This window comes from Platichthys flesus, chromosome 16, assembly GCF_949316205.1.
Source record: "Platichthys flesus chromosome 16, fPlaFle2.1, whole genome shotgun sequence".
In the NCBI taxonomy this organism is placed as follows: domain Eukaryota; kingdom Metazoa; phylum Chordata; class Actinopteri; order Pleuronectiformes; family Pleuronectidae; genus Platichthys; species Platichthys flesus.
The window spans coordinates 12,712,115-12,728,910 of record NC_084960.1 but is presented as its reverse complement, the minus strand read 5'-3'; the positions used below and the strand labels follow the sequence as shown (position 1 = coordinate 12,728,910).

The following is a 16,796-nucleotide window of genomic DNA, read 5'->3' as shown; positions in this document are numbered from 1 at the left end:
GTCTTCTTCTCTGTGTCTTTTAAGGTGGTTACAAACTGCGAAAGGACTCATTACCGCCATCTAAAGCTGTGGATGACTGATCGGAATTATAAAATTGTGATGGTGTAGAAATGACATAAAAGCCTCGTAGTGTACAGGCGGGTGATATTTGTTAATTTATTCCCGTCAAAAACTAAAGAAAACATTAACAACTACAGTCGTTATACTGTCTGTAATGTCACAGTTCACTCTGTCCAATAGGCTGTTGTGTTCCTCAGACATTAATAAGTTGATAGATAGATAGATAGATAGATAGATAGATAGATAGATAGATAGATAGATAGATAGATAGATAGATAGATAGATAGATAGATAGATAGATAGATAGATAGATAGATAGATAGATAGATAGATAGATAGATAGATAGATAGATAGATAGAGTGGACCATATACTGTTTCAGGTTAGTGTGGCAGGCTTTTCCTCAACTGACCACTTGTGGGTAGATCACTCAGGACCGATATTAATTCCAGGTCTAATTTAAGTCTGAGACTAATGGCCCATTCACAAACCTGTCATTATTCCTAATACAGGTGGGTGAAGTGTATTCTTAAGTGTGTCTCCTCATAAAACTTTTTTTTTGGGTGACAAAATCAGTTTATGACAACCACATCAGTGAAAGTTACATTCTTGAATGTGGTGGAGCGTGTATCCAATTCCCTACTTGCAGATCTGATATGAGTTAATGTAGACCTGGAGGTGTTCCACTAGATACCAATATAACCAGTGGGACTAGCTACTTTCTGCAGTACTGCATTCTGTCATTAAAGCATGAGGCCAGTGGAGCAACCAAAAGTTCTGAGTGACTGACAGTAAATGCTACTTTTGAACTTGTTTATCTTTTGTTCAACCTCATCTGTCTCCTAATGTGACAACATTAAGAAGGAAATTGGGGCTTTTTTTCTATTTATAGAAACAGCTAAAGCTGCAAGTTAATCAGGAAATACTATCTGTCTTAAATCCACTAGATGGAGCTCCATCTTTGCATGTCTGTGTTTTTCCCTTGCAGGACCAAAACATTCATGGAGAAGAACACAGTGTTTCATTTGATTGGAAGAACAGACTATACAACCTTTAATAACACAGTACGTTTGCTTCCTTTAATTTCAGCCCACATGGATCATTAACTTCTTATACATAGGGTTAATTGCTGACCGCTGTGCTTTGCTGTGGTTGGTTGATTTATGCTGCCTAATGGTAATGATTATAATGTAATAACTTAGGGACAAAAATAGGGATATTGCTTTTTTACTTTCTCTTCTCTATGTTATGGGATTCAGCTTGTTGCTCAAGGACACATCAGAGCGAATGTTTGCTGTCCTTGAACCTGAGTTTCAGACTTTAAACAGGAAAACATCATGCTGCTTTTCATTTTTTTAGGTTACTGATCAACCAAATATAAATGTATTCAAAAACGAAATCTGAAGGGCAGGTTTTAAAGGATAGTTTGAGAGTTTGGAGTTGAGAGACTGTGACCAAACATTAACTCTTTGATATCAAAGAGATGTTTAAAAACCATATTCTATTTAGATATTTCTGCCTATCCAGAATGGTTGAAGACCCAAACATCCTAATGATGAGTATCCAGGTTTGTATTGGAAATGTGTGCTTAGTTTCTCATGGGAATGAGCAGGGGGTTTGGCCTCGTTGGTAGAGTGGTTGTTCTCCAACAAGAAAGTTGACAGGTAAATCCCCACTCTTCCATATCTGCATGACGAAATGTCCTTGGCAAGCGCACTTATTCAATGACAATATCTTACACTATGTCAATTTGAATTAAAAAAAAATTAAATGAATCCTGCGCAGTCCACCTCTGCCAATTAATTAGCCTGAAAAATAATAATAATAATCCTCACAATTTCAATTTCACTGTCTGTCAGTGCCTGTCAGTGCTCGGGCCCTAATATTACAAATGTTTTCAGATGATATTCAACTTATCACACGTTTAATTAAACAGGGTTTCGTTGTTGCTGTAGTTGCTGTGTACTAAAATAAATTATTTTCTTCCATCAGATGATGTGAGGATAAGCAAAGAGTGATACTGCCATAGGGGAAAGTTATGCTTGTTTGTTTCTCCTTGAAATATGATTCAGATGATAAATTGTGATATAGATTTTTTTTTCTGGCACTCAAAGGATGGGCGTCCAGCCACAGCCACACATGCAGGTAACCTGAATTTCTGCACAACCTTTGACAAAGATTTGTTTCGACCTCTTGAAAGGACGTTCGATCAACTCTTCTGCACCTTCGATGCGTTTTGCTGGGGTAAACATAATATTGAGAGTCCAATGAGGGTGCGGTAAATTGTGAGACAGTCCAATGAGGGTGCGGTAACATGATGTACCTCCTCCCAGCTGCGGACCACTGCGGGCCAGGCGCACCGGGTTGAAAGTTTGCGTGCGTGTGAGAGGGGCCCCTCACAGAGTTGCGCCGAGCAGACGGCACAGACTTTCTCCGAAGAAGAGTCAGCGAGATGAAGAGCAGCGCCAGCCCGGCACCATGCGCTCCAGGCTCCCACGGACCGCCTGTCTACTGCGACTCACCGCGCTCTGCATCCTCCTCTCGCACACCGCAGCTTATTTTGGGTCAGATCACGTTTGTGTTTGCAACTTCTGCTCATCGCATGTGGTTATTGTTTAGCTTTGTGGCTTTAATCCTCAGAGAACATGATAACAACAACATCTTTTACCAAATTATGCGCGGCTATTACGCACGAACTAACCATACATTATATATAGTTATGCGAATTAGCTGCTGTAAACTATCATTATTACCAACCAAATTAAGATGACTTATTTGGCTATTTGGATGTGATCGTCATGTATATATATATATATATATATATGTTTTTTTTTATTGTTTTGTTTATCATTAATGGTTGATATACAGCAGACATATTAAAGTATGGGCTGCTAATTTTGTCATTTAATTATCAGTGAAATGTATATTTTGAGGAGCCAAGGCACAGATTCGTCACAGTCACACATTTCCATCAGGAAAGATCTCCCTCCAGTGGGTATTTCACAATTTGTAAGGAATATTTGTACGTTTTATCCAAGTCCTACTTTGTTTCTTTCTTATTTCCTCTCCCAGGCTGACAGGTCGGGAACCCTTGGTGTTTTTACCTGGTCCGTTTTCCAATGAGCCTCCGACAGGAAAGGCCCACCTGAAGCAGTGCGAGCAGATGCCTCTGACCAGGCGGCAGAAGAGGCTCTGTCGCCGGGAGCCTGGTTTGGCGGAGACGCTGCGGGAGTCGGTGCGCCTCAGCCTCCTGGAGTGTCGCTACCAGTTCAGGAATGAGCGCTGGAACTGTAGCCTGGAAGGACGAGCGAGTCTTTTGAAGAGAGGTGAGCCTTTTTATTTACTCTCTTGGTTTCTCTTTAATTTCCTTTCATCTTTATTTGTCTGATCTGATTTTACCTAAACGAGACAGGTGCATATTCTTTCATAAATCCATCTCTCCCTAATAACACATGCAATGTTTCTCAGAAGGGTGACAAAATAAAGGGTTGTCACAAGTAAAAAGTTGTATCAAAGTCTTAAAGATAACAATTTTTTAAAAAGTTTTAAAATGATTCACGTTTTTAGTGTTTTTTCGAGTACTGTGAGATTCAAGATTCATTATTACCGACAGTTTCCTTAATGCGTCACTGATTTTACAATGTAGACATTTGCTTCAACTGCTCAGGTCAAAGAAAACTGTCTCAAGAGTTGTGACAACACTCTTGTGCATCTAATTTAAACGCAGTCATTCCATCCTACGTCTTACTAATGCAACACCAACGTATTTGTGACATGTCACCACCCCTCACTTCTAGGATTCCACTGTATTTTATGCGAATTAAGATTTGCTGCAAAGTTCCTTGTGCTGACACAACCCTTGAAAAAGTTTTCCATTAGTCCCCTTGCATATTTCTTGCATGGTCTGATAACCATTGATTAGAAAATAGACGTGTCCATACTAAATCACCATATTGCATACATAGCTCAAATCCCCTGCATATCTGCTGTGCGTAGAAAATGCAGTCGTATCCTCCAGGATTTACGCATATGATATCAGCGTGTGGGTGAGCATGAACAGGTCAGCATGGAGGTAATGAGGGAGTAGAAAGCCAAGAAATGTGGTGCGGTGCAGAGCGCTCGAGCCCTGTGGTTATTTTTATCTCGGGAAAGCGCCCATTCCCAGAGGAAAAGGGTGGCGTGATTACCCACTTTCATCTGGGAAAATCCTTCCTAGTCAAAATAATAATTAATTGGATCAAAATATACCCTGGTGACGGCTCTGGGTGAAGCAAATAACAGTGCGAAACCAAAAGGAAAGGTCAGAAGAGGAGTTATGACACAGGGAAACTTGCAGTCTAATGCTGATGTTGGTTTAAACCATGACGACGTAGTGAGGACTCTGTAAACATTTTCTCTTAAGGGTTCATTCACTGGCACAAAGGACAATGTGACAATTGGGGACTGTAAATCAATCCCGGAGGATTTAAACAACGTACACACATTTTTGATGCTAAGGACGATTCTCGCGTTTAAATCTCAGTGTGTCCAGAGGAAACCGATGTGATGCACTTTCAACATCCTTTTTACATTTATCACAGCGTTCAAGGAGACCGCCTTCCTGCTGGCAGTGTCCTCCGCAGCACTGACCCATGCACTCGCCAAGGCATGCAGCTCAGGCCGAATGGAGAGGTGCACGTGCGACGACTCCCCCGGCATCCAGCATCGGGAAGCATGGCAGTGGGGGGTCTGCGGTGACAACCTGAAATACAGCACCAAGTTTCTGAAGAAGTTCCTCGGCCAGAAGATGGTCAACAGGGACATGAGGGCTCAGGTGGACGCCCACAACATCAACGTTGGCGTTCGGGTGAGTGTGAACAAATGAACCTTCAAAAAGTAGAGTAGGATTATTACAGCAAAAACACCCCCCTCTCTCTTTTTATGACGAGGTTGCCACCCAAGACATGCTGAAATCATCACCTCTACCTGAGCCCCACTTTGCTCAATTAGCTGGCCTGCAATTTTACACGACAATTACAGATCTGGCACACTCCTGCACCATCACAGGATGGAGAATTACAATCCTCACCTGCATAATTTCTCTCAGTGCCAGCCAGACAAACACCCCCCCTTATTTGCTGCCGTCGTTGGCCTTGGTTGGCTAATGCCGAGGCAGAGGCGGCGCAGCAGCGAGACAAGGCGGCTGTGGGAGCTCTGGAGCCAGGTGTTCTCAGGCATGATAAAGCTTGCTGCGCAGGCCCACAGAAAATTAAAGGTCTCATGTCGGAGGGAACGATTATAACCGAGGCCTCTTTTTAATATACGAGCAAGCATTTTTTTCCTCTTACTGGATCACCGTGCTCTTCATAAATCCACCTAATGTTCATAACCACCAGTGTGGCGCTCTGAGATAGCAAGGCCCCAGGGTCCTGCTCCCGCAGCTCACACCTACGTTCGAGCTGCTGGAGACGGAAAAGGAAAAACAGGACAGGAAGAACCGAGGGCCATTTGTCTTATCTCATCTTTACTGAGTTAAATGTTTTCCTCACTTTTCGCTAATGTGGCTTAGAGGAGCCGCGTTAACAAAAACATGAAGTGGCAGCCCCCCCCAACGCACACACACCATCTCCCAGTAATGGTGCCCTGGAGCCCCCCGAGGCTTTCATACCTGCAAAGGGAGGAACTGAGCAGTACTTCTCGACCCCAGAAGTACCCTCTGGCTCTCTGTGCGTGACCTGTCTCTGGCCCCCGCCAAGACAGCAGCCTGAGTGATCGCGCTCCCATCACTGACCATCAAGCTCAGTGAACTATTAACCTATATCGGGGGGGGGGGGGGGCAGCATCACAAAACCTGCTGCTTCTTTTTTTTGGCACTTCTCGCACAGAAATTCTTATCAGTGTTTTCCGTGAGCAGACATGTACTAAGAACAGGGTGGAGAGATTCCACTGTCTGCGCTGTTTGTCACCTCTGCCTCGGGCTCCAGGGAGGAGAGACAGGAGAGGAGCAGACAGAGCTAGTTTCAACACATTGGGGAGAAGAAAAAATATATATAATTGCAAGAGCTGTCCAAGTGAGAAATGTGCGGCAGATGAAATACAGCATCCTGAACCGTCCCCCTCAATCCATTATGTCAAATCTTTTGACTGAGGTGAGTTAAAGGCTCGCTGGTTGCAGACCGCCACCCCTAGCCCTCCACCCACCCTGCAGGAAACTGTCTCACTCTGTCCAGATAGACCTCCCAGATAAGAGGACAGGTAATGAATCAAGTGGAAGGAACTGACATCCTTCTCCTTTTTCCCCTCCCAATGCCTCTTTCCTCCACATCTCAGGCGGTGAGGAGCGGCCTGAAAACAACCTGCAAGTGTCATGGCGTCTCCGGCTCGTGTGCCCTACGGACTTGTTGGAAGCAGCTGTCGCCTTTCCACGACACTGGGCGGCTGCTGAAGTATCGATATGACACGGCCGTGCGGGTGCTGAGCGTCACCAACGTGGCCACGGGGGAGACGGAGCTCACTGGGCCCCGTCGTCACGGCCAGAGCCTGCGCACTACTGACCTGGTCTACCTGGAGGAGTCCCCCAGCTTCTGCAGGCCCTCGCGCTACTCCCCGGGCACGGGGGGCCGGTCGTGCGCCAAAGACACCAGCTGTCAGAGCCTGTGCTGCGGACGGGGTTACAACACCGCCATGCACCTCACCAGCCTGTCCTGCCACTGCCAGGTGCGCTGGTGCTGCCACGTGGAGTGCCAGACGTGCGTGAGGGAGGAGGAGGTGTACACCTGCAAGTCTGCATAGAAATGTGGGGAGTCTGAAGACGTACTGGGGCGTCAGCGAGAGACACAGAGGTCATCATCGATCTGACATATCAACACTGACTGGAGTGTAATCTCCTGTAGACCACACACCGCTCTGATCACACATCAGAGCGGTGTCTTTGCTGAGCTCCACTTTTGAGGGTTTTTTTTGTTTTGGGGGAAAGGAATGTAAAACGCTTCTAACATTATAAAATGTATTTTGCTAATCGTCATCGATCTGATATGCACCCGCTCGCGGTAGTTGAGGATGTTTTCAGACGACTCGGCTCTCCTCTCAATGGATGCACTGATAACGCCCGCTCTCCCGGGACCTAGGGAAACAAGCTCTTAGCAACAGGTACTGGCCTGGACTGGACGCCGCCAGCAGCACGACGTCGAGCTCTGACACTCTGACCCTGTTGCATTGTATTTTTGTAATTACCCACTTTTTCTGTTGACTATTTATTGTATCAGTTGTACTGCTGCTTTATACCTTAACCTTGTTTATTATTTTTTATAACCCAGAGTTGCCACTAAGGCTAGCACGGCCTGAAAAGGAAGCTACCTGTCTGTCTCTCTGTCTGCTGTGTTCTAGTGGAGAACGTTTTCGGGTTCTTCTCTGAGTAAAAAAAAGCACTTAAGTTGCTCTTTCTAGGTTTTTGATTCAAAGTGTAAAGTCGATCGAAGAAGTCAAAGAAAAATGTTAAGGGTCTAAATATGTGTATAAATACAACCACTGGAAGTTTTTAAGGGTGGGTAAAGCCACTGATATGCATTGTAACTACATGTTATTGTGTTAAGAAACAAGCTGGGTTTCAGTTGCTCTTATGGAAATGTCTATGGAAATCTCTTCATGTGGCCTAATGTGTGCTCAGCAGAACAAAGGGAAAATACCCGGCGTAGTGATGAGGGAAACACCAAACACAAAACTGCTGCAAACAAGAATGAAACACTTAGTTTGTGAACGGACAAGCTCTCCTCTGCTCCCCTTCTATTTATAGAGTCAAACGCTCTGCAATACTTTCATGTTTAAAATAGCCTGATTGAACCATTTTGGTGTTTAGAGTCTAATTTGGCCACATCTTTGTTCTCGATGCCTTTTGAACTGCCCTCGATTAGTTGTCCTTATTTTCTCAAAGAGCTAATCAAAGAGAATCACCCAGTTGTGTATCCACAACCCAATGTGTTCATGTGCGTGGGGGTCAAACATGCCCCTCAGACCCAAACGTTTCATCTCTATTGGCCAGTTTGAGTTTAGCTTGAACGATTCTGAACTGTATATATGATATGAATATAAGTCATGTCAGGGCTTTAGGCGCAAGACAATGTGGAATCGTAATTTTCTACCTCACTTCATCTTTTGGCAAATATCTGTAAGATTTATGAGCTATGCAGAGTTTTTCTCTCTGTAGATACATGTTCTTTCCTTTGCATTTGTTTTAAAGATCAGATTTCAGATTTCTGTATAGTTTTTTTTTATTTGCTTTTATATATATATACATATACGTGTGTATATATATATATGTTTGTTCAAAATTTTAAAAGTATATTTCAAAAGCAAAATGTTTTTCTTTAATCTCGTTGCATTCCTTTCTTATTTAAAAACAAATGAGATGAATAAATGGACATACATTTGTAAGAGCTGTGTGTTTGTTGTTACTCGTGCAGCTGATGCAGGTGGTCGCCCTCTGCCGTGCTATCTATCACACACGTGCAAACACACACACACACACATGTACACACACACACACCTGGGGATACACCTGCCTGCAACTCGGCACGCTGCATCAATCCATCTAAAACCACGTCCTGCTGATGACGCCCCCCCCCCCCCCCCCCCCCCCCTTTTTTAGTCTGAAAGGCCTGTGGTCTCGCTGCATCGCCCCCTCAACCGCCCCCATAACAGGCGAGGAGGGGGCCGGTGGTGCGTGGAGGACACACTTACAGGTGTTGTGCCTCTGGCCAACACAACAACAAACACGATGACAATCATAATGACGTTGATGACTCAGAGGAATGCCGTCTCGCTGAGCGTTTGACCCCTGATTCTCCATTAGAAAGTTCCAGTCGACCGCCCGAATGTATGACGATGATGAGAGCAGTTTACGTGCTATTACCCGTGAATCATAACCCTTCCTCTCATTTGCAAGGCATTGGTGAAGCTGCAGAACACAGAGGGCTATTGTTTAAGGTATTTTGTTTGGTGTGTGCTCCGGTGCTTTTGATGCTGCTCTCTAATTACTATGATTACCCATTATTATTCCTTATTAGAACATCAGCTTAGTATTGCAAAGAATTATGAAATAATTTCAAGTTGTTTTTAACTCTGGAGTTTAATTAACTCAAGAATCTCTTATGGGTGTACTGAACAGTGTAGGGTATTGTTAGCGCAAATTATCTGTCAGTGTGATGAGTGTACCGCGTGTCTTGGGGGCAATCCTCAGATATGTTTTCATGTCACTTGTAACTACACAATGAGATGAGCCAAATGTCACTAATTTCATACACAAACTGGGGGAGAAGAAAAGGTCAAATGTTTCCGTCATGTGAAAGAGAAAACGGCAATAATTGAAGAATACACAGGCTTCTAGGCACATTTCAAAAAGTAGAATATTGTAAGTGTTAGTGCTCCTGGATGGTTTGAGAAAATTCTCCCATTTATATACGGTTAATACAAAACTGGCCTGGCTGAAAATACATCATGACTAAGCGGATTTTCCATGATTTTCACTGGACAGATTGAAACTTGCTTGTAATCCTTTGCTCAAATGTTAATTTACCCTCTCACATAATCATGTTGAAACACTTCAGACGTCTCCCTGATGACCGAGGTCAAATAAGTTCGTATGCTGAGACATACTGACTCACCATATTAACTCGTCATATTATAATATTGCGGATCAATATTTAACTTCATTCAACTCGAATGCTTCGTGTTACAAAAGAACGAAAAAAACACGTTCTTCTCGGCGGACCGCAAAAAGAGTGAGACAGAGGAGTGTGTCGCAGGCACCGGGGCGGACCGGGGGGTTGAGATATTGAAGGACATAAAGGAAAAAGATGAGGATGGAGGGATGAGAAGGGATAGTTTGTGGCCCCGGGAGGCCTATCCCCTGCTGCTGCTGTTGTTGTTTTATAATGAACTCCTAAAGCCTTCATTTCCCTCACTACCCTGAGTGGAGGGGGCGCAGCGATGGGGGCCGCTGAGTCCACAGCCGGATTCGCACGCACAAGCCCCGAGGTCGGCTGCTTTGAGCAGGGTGGGGGGTTGGATGGAGCAAGGGGTGCAATATGCGAGATCCTATGTCTGTGTGTGTGTTTGAAACAGTCCTGACAAGAGACAGGTGAGGGCAGGGAGGCTTTTTGCATATGTGTGTGTGAGTACCTGCCGTGTGCACACCTGTGGTCACTTCAACAGGAGTGATGTGCCAGCGTGTGTTTGTAGTGAGGTCTTCCTGTGCGGGTGGGAGCCGCAGTCAGTCGGCTGTGTGCTGGAGCTTCCCTCTGTCACCCTGGGACACTGAATGACACAGATAATGTAGGGTGATGCTGGTGGTAACACTATCTCCCATGTCTGCACTGGTCCGGTTCAGGTAAAGGTTACTATGCCGGTCTGGGCCGCGGCACCACACCGTGCTCTGATGGATGAAGATGAATTGACGGACTGCAGGCTGGAGCGTTTTCTCTTGAGATATGTATTTGTGTTGCCGAGCAAAACGATATTATCCATAGCAACTTCCATAACTTTCAGGTTTATACATCACTCATTTGCGTAAGAACGGTAGATGTTAACTGAAGCGTGGAAGGCTTGGCAGAAACTTTGCTCAAGGACACAAAGCGCCGTCCCGTCCTGTAATCAGAACCTCTGAGCCCTGGGTCAAACATCTAAAACCGACGGGAAGACCTCCGCCTCTGAAGAGAAGGTACTTTGATAGCGTCAGGGTCGGCCCTTAATCCCCAAACACCCTGACGCTGCACAGAGGGTAAATGAAATGATGAGGGGGGTGCGTAGTGATGGATTTGGTGCAGAAAAAGAGAGGAAGGAGAGAAAGAAAGAGAGACAGAGTTGTAAATACGGCATGGGGTCGGAATTTGGAATGTGAAATGACTAATGCAGTTGCTCAACCCACAACAAGAACATGCACTGCCTAGAGCTATGACAAGGCTGAGTGCATACCTCTATGGGGGGGGGGGGGGGGGGGGGGGGGGGGCTCTCGCTGCAGAGACTGGGAAGGACTGGGATGGTGGCTGAGCTCCTCGCCGTGGGTGATGAGACGCTCCGGTGTAGAGACGGTGTATACACGTGTGACGGTCAATTGAGCAGCCAGCGGCGCGGAAATGATGGATTTTCACCCGAGAACGTCGATTAAAAAAAGCTGGCTTAAAGCGCTGACTGCACAAAGTGATGAAGTAAAATACATTAAACTAAAACAGGGGAGGACACAAATAAAGAGTTCATTTGCTCGAAAAAAAGCCTGACAGTTTACAAAGATGGACGATAAGTCTCCACTTCCTCACGTTCTCCAGAAATGAGGCTAAAATATCCCGGATTTGAACGCGCATTTGGGGCCAGGGTGTGCACAGTGGTCAGGGGAGGGAGCCGCAGAGGAACGGGTACTGTCCATCGACCAATAACATTCTTCGCCATGCAGTAGCCACACTAATAAAGGCTTTTTTATTATTATTTCCGCAGCAATAAAGCGGAGTGTATTTATTCAATTTCTTTTTTTGTAGCAAAATATTGGGTTTTGGACTCTAAAGACATTTTGAAGTAACAAACTGTCCCAGAGAAGCACAGGCAAACACAGAGAACGGTAAACAGGGAGCTGGTGCTTGAGGGCAGCAGCAGCAGCAGCAGCAGCAGATAAGGCAGGGCAGCGTGTCGTGGCAATTTTGCAATCCCACTGTGACAACGAGGAACAAGACACAAACCTCTTACAGTATTGTCTAAATGCTCAGAGCACGGTGCACAAGACAAAGGTTGGTTTGTAAGATGTGCACTCCGATGGGAAGCTGTTCTTTCTCTTTATACATCTGGCTGGTTCCTCCCTCTCTGTTGCTCTGTTTGAGGTTGTTGTCAGGATCTTCTGATGACTTCAAGTTGGGCAACAATACAATTCTGTTTAGGCAATCAGGCTAAATTATATATATACAAATGATCATGATTACATTGTGTATGATCAAAAGGTTACATTTCTCTTAAAGGTGCTTGAGAAGTGATTTCATGCTTCAAGATGCCCTGTAATGTCCACTGGTAGCTAACCCCCACATTGACCAGGCCAATGCCCACCCTCTTCCTCCTCCAACTGGGAAACTCGTGGGGAAGGTTGTTCCCATGCTGCTCCACAGAAACACCTGCAGCACCAGCAGCGGGGTTTACATTGCAGCCGTTGTGATAGGACGTGATAAGGCCCCCACGCAACTTCATAACTGACTCCCCCCTGTTCTCAATGTATGGTACTCCTCTGCTTTTCTCCCACAAGGAAACACACAGCCTCGCAAACACTCTGACCTCCATTACAACTGAAACAAAACTTTCCCAGGTCAGCTACGTCCGAGAGAGGAAAACACAGATAAAGAGCAGAGCTGTGTGTTCTCTCAACCGGCAACACTTCTGGAAAAAAAAAAAAAAAAAGTCCGGAATGTCGTCTTATGATTATTTTTATTTTGCACAGCCACACAATGAAGCCGTCTGTTGGCTGCAGAGCTTACACTGATTAAATCGTCACTGTCATTTAAGGATTCAAATGCACAATAATGCAACATCAAAGTCTATCATCTGTTGAGCTCCGTCAACCACTTTCGACTTAATCATGAGGCTGTGGTTAAAAGCGGGTGCGTGACTGTGGGGAGGAAGCTCTCGGGCGGGGGGGAAGCCCGGTGCAGCGCTCCGTGCCACGGTGCTGTTTGCGTCTCCATGCCGGCTGAGGTCGTCATAAGACCACAGGGGTGGACAGCGTCTCTCATCCTCAGAGGTGTGGGTGTCACAGGTGGTGTGGCCACAGGGCTGCACTCAGCGTGTCTGACAGCTGTGTGGGCCCCCTGAGGTCAGAGGAAGTTAGAGGGGGCCACAAGTTACAGCCCACTATTCAGGTGGCTTATAAGAGTTAATGCAGTGTAATACATTAATGCTACTCTGACCTTAAAATATTATAATATGAAATAATATCAGTGATAAGATGCTTTAATTTAAATATACACCATGGCAAAGAAGGGCAAAACACGTGAAAGGTTCCTCCCATCCATCCATCAATTCCTCTATCCATCCATCCATCCATCAATTCCTCTATCCATCCATCCATCCATCAATCCTGCTTATTCTTTGAGGGACACAGGGGGACTGGAGCCAATCCCAGCTAACAGAGCTCAACTGTGAAGCGGTCATGCTGCACCACTGCACCACCTTGCACTAAAACTAAACACCTGAATTGTCTGGTCATTTCCCATCTACTTGTAATGACTTTGTGTGTCTTTGTGGTGGTTTTGCATCATTTCATGGTTGCTTTGGATCACTTTGGGGTCATTTTGTGTGTCTCTGTTGTTTAGTGTTATTTTGTGGTAAATTTCAGTTTCTCTGTGGTTGTTCGATTGACCTTCCAACAAAAATGTTGCAGCGTCATCATACACATGTTCTTATACTAACAACCCAACACCAACACCATCGTCCGCCCCGCCGTCACACTTTTCCCACCATAACCCACCGAGACACTGGAAGCTTATGAGTTTCCCCTGTCAACTCTGACAGGCCCTCATTTGCTTTCATTCAGCTTCTCATCACGGCTTCAAAGACGAGTGGATCATCTTGCTCGGGGGGGTAGTGAGAACATCAGTGTGCCTTAAAAAAAAAATGACTGGCATCCAAAAATTGTTGACCTGAGGCAACGCTGCTCCTCATAATTGGCTTCTCCAAACTGTCTGTCTTGGGCAATCATTGCAGAGTTACGATGTATTATATTGCCAGGAAAACATCATTAAGTATGTTGTTTAGAAGTGATTCAGTAACATATCATTTTCCCTGGATGAACAAGGGAGGGGAGGGAGGAGGTAATCACAGAGTTCAGTGAGCGCTACCGAAAAAATAACTGCTGCTGCCGTGTTGTCTAACCAGGACGGGGAGGCTGATCCAGCGCTAAATTTTGTTTGGTTCCAGCAGGAGCAGCCAAAGCATCAGAACATAACATTCTTTAGTCGACGCAGCAAGGTGGCCACACACGTACACACAAACTAATGAAAGGAATTTACTGAACAAAAGTACCCTAGTATATATTTATGTACTTTATTTAAGTATTTTCATTTTATGGTACTTCAGCCCTACTACAGCTCGGGAAGGAAATTTGTACTGCGTTGCATTTATTTCAGTTCAGGGTTGAGGTACATTTCAGACGAAGATTTTGTATATAAACGTTATCTATGCAAACATTTAGCTAATACTTCAGTAGGACTTTTATCTCTCAAAAGTAGTTAAACAGTTTTTGGTTTTGTTATAAGTACAAGATGACTAAAGATCTGTATTAAAAAAAAGAGAAATCTAACTCAAATTTCCTTTAAACCCATTAGAAGTATATTAATTAAACCAGAAACATAAACCTAGGAACCTAAGTCCTCTTCCTCTGCAGATTAATAACCGAAAAAAGAGCCATAATTCTGTGTTATTAACACTGTGACATGGAACTAGGTGATCCCTCGGTCAGTCGGAGTGGCGTGATTGTGCTCCACACCTGGAGTCTGGATTCCAGTTTGTGCCCGTGGTGCTCAGGTGTGGAAGAAAAACCAGTAAGCTCATCTCATCCTCTCCCGAGGGCTGAAAGATAAAGGACAGACGCAAAGAACCCCACGACCTTGAGAGAGAGAGAGAGAGAGAGAGAGAGAGAGAGAGAGAGAGAGAGAGAGAGAGGCAAACGTGCCTCATGTAGCCCGCTCGGAGAGGGGTTTGACGTCCTCGGCTTCTACTCTCTGCTTAGCACACAGGTTAAAGCCGTGCACATCCAACCACTGCCCTGGGGATGTGTTATGACAACCGAAAAACGGTGAACAGCGAGAGCAAGAAGTGGCATGAACAGACCTCAAGGTTCCTGACATGTGGGGGTGGGTGAAAAGGACCTCTGTTGAGAAGTGTCTAGCCCGAAGATACAACCATCAACTCAAGTACTGTCAGGCAGCCATGGAGAACTGTCTGGGCAGACTTCTGCTCGCTGAGCTGGTTGTATGAGGTAAACAAATACAATCACTGGCAAACAGGAGCTCCTAATAGCTCACGGCACTGATAATGGTGATAGGATGCATGAATCTGCAATTGCCCACTCCTGGTCTCATCCATTAGCCCTAAACCGGACGGTGATGGAGGGTTGGTGAGAGGTGATTGAGATGTGGTTTTGTTTAGGTGCCAGGCGTCGCCTCGGGATGATTTTTCCTCCCCTTAAATCACCATTTAACTATTGTGAAATTTCCACAGCTTCTTCTGGGAAATCCAATCACGGCACTTTCACACAGTACTCCGTGACAAGGTCTTGTCTGTGACGGGCTACATCACAATCAACCTGTCTCCTTCCTCAGACGCTGTGACGTGTAATCTCGGCTCACTATGAAAAGTTTGATATCATCACGAGTGGCGTCTGGGACCTCAGGCAGGTAGGAAGCCTCTAGATGGACGGCGGCGATATTCCGACACCTATCTTTGGAGAGAAAAAAGAGGATGGACTAATTAGACTGAGTCAGGGTTAGCTGACAAAAGATCCCCCCGGGACATGTTTCACAGAGTCCTTCCTGTCACATGTCTACATGTCAACAGATTATGCTCTATGCTCTCAGAGCTTGTTTTAGTAGGGGAACGGAACTTATACTTGTCAGCTATTACGTTTTAGAGAATATCAAATACAATGGAAAATGTAGCCCGAAGCCTGGATTAAAATTTGTGACGGTTAGTATGAGTTCAAGGAACTGAAGGAAATGTTGACGTGTCCATTATGGGACTGATTATGGGACTGATTAAACTTCCAGAGGACAAAAGAGCGGACATTTATTTTTAGACCTCTACTGATCGCCATGGTGTCCAGAAATCCATCATGCACATTTCAGCTGAAATCATTTATTAATTTCTGATCATTTCAATTAAAAATAATTCACCGGGTTCGAGCAACTCAAATGTGAATATTTTCAACTTTTCATTTCAAACACTGTTGTTGCTAAGACAATTTTGGCATTAAGCATTAATTATGGGCATTATTCACTATTTGCTGACATCAATAATGTGCCAATAAATAAAAATAATAATAAAAATAAAAATAATTGTTTGATAAAGACTTACAGTGCTATTCTAATGATAGGATACAACCATTCCCGAGGTTTCTGTGTGTTAATTGATAAACAGAAAATAAAATCAAGATCTTCGCTAAAAAACAAATCAGTTCTATATAAACATTGAGGGTCCTAAGACTGGACTTTTAAACAGGGTCCCACTAAAGGATCAGGATTATAGAACAAATACATTTTAGAATAAAGATCAAGATGCTGTATATCCCTTGTATGTTCTACCGCACTAATAAATGCCTACTACCAGTTGATGTTAGTGGGTGTTAGTCACATGTCTACCTTGTGCATCACAGCATTTAGGATTTAAAACCAAGAATGTTCAATCAAATTATACAAACTATGAAATTCTTATCAGGCTTCCTGTCTGTGTGCTACTGAGCTGTACTGACACTAGGTGGTGTATCTTCAGAAATAGATCATTAGCAGACAAATCATCGAATCAACATATATATTTATTTTAAAAAAAGGGCTTTTGATCCGGTTGTGTAAGATGTAAACACTTTAAACATAAACACTTACCGGCTTCAAAAAAAGCTAAAGAAACAGAATCCACATGCTCAGTCTCCCCCAAAATAAATCCAGGCGGAGTGAGAACTCTTCACCTTTCTTCTCTGCTCTGTCCTGTGACGCAGCGCAGCTTCCGCTTTCCTACTTCCGT

The 16,796-nt window shown here is 44.5% G+C and overlaps 1 protein-coding gene across 1 annotated transcript; it reads left to right on the top strand.

The window, feature by feature from the left end:
- The first annotated feature begins 2,476 nt into the window (after positions 1-2,476).
- Positions 2,477-8,402, top strand: wnt9b (wingless-type MMTV integration site family, member 9B). The gene is made up of 4 exons (XM_062408426.1): positions 2,477-2,623; positions 3,132-3,385; positions 4,640-4,905; positions 6,369-8,402. The coding sequence occupies exons 1-4, from the start codon at positions 2,538-2,540 to the stop codon at positions 6,828-6,830; spliced, it is 1,068 nt and encodes a 355-aa protein (XP_062264410.1). The 5' UTR covers positions 2,477-2,537; the 3' UTR covers positions 6,831-8,402.
- The last annotated feature ends 8,394 nt before the right edge of the window (positions 8,403-16,796 follow it).

Excerpts from the sequence above, each read along its gene's own strand:
- wnt9b (XM_062408426.1), top strand. The coding sequence starts at position 2,538 with ATGCGCTCCAGGCTCCCACGGACCGCCTGTCTACTGCGACTCACCGCG. Across the intron at positions 2,624-3,131 it reads CACACCGCAGCTTATTTTGG|GCTGACAGGTCGGGAACCCT; the intron begins GTCAGATCACGT and ends TTCCTCTCCCAG. Across the intron at positions 4,906-6,368 it reads ACATCAACGTTGGCGTTCGG|GCGGTGAGGAGCGGCCTGAA; the intron begins GTGAGTGTGAAC and ends TCCACATCTCAG.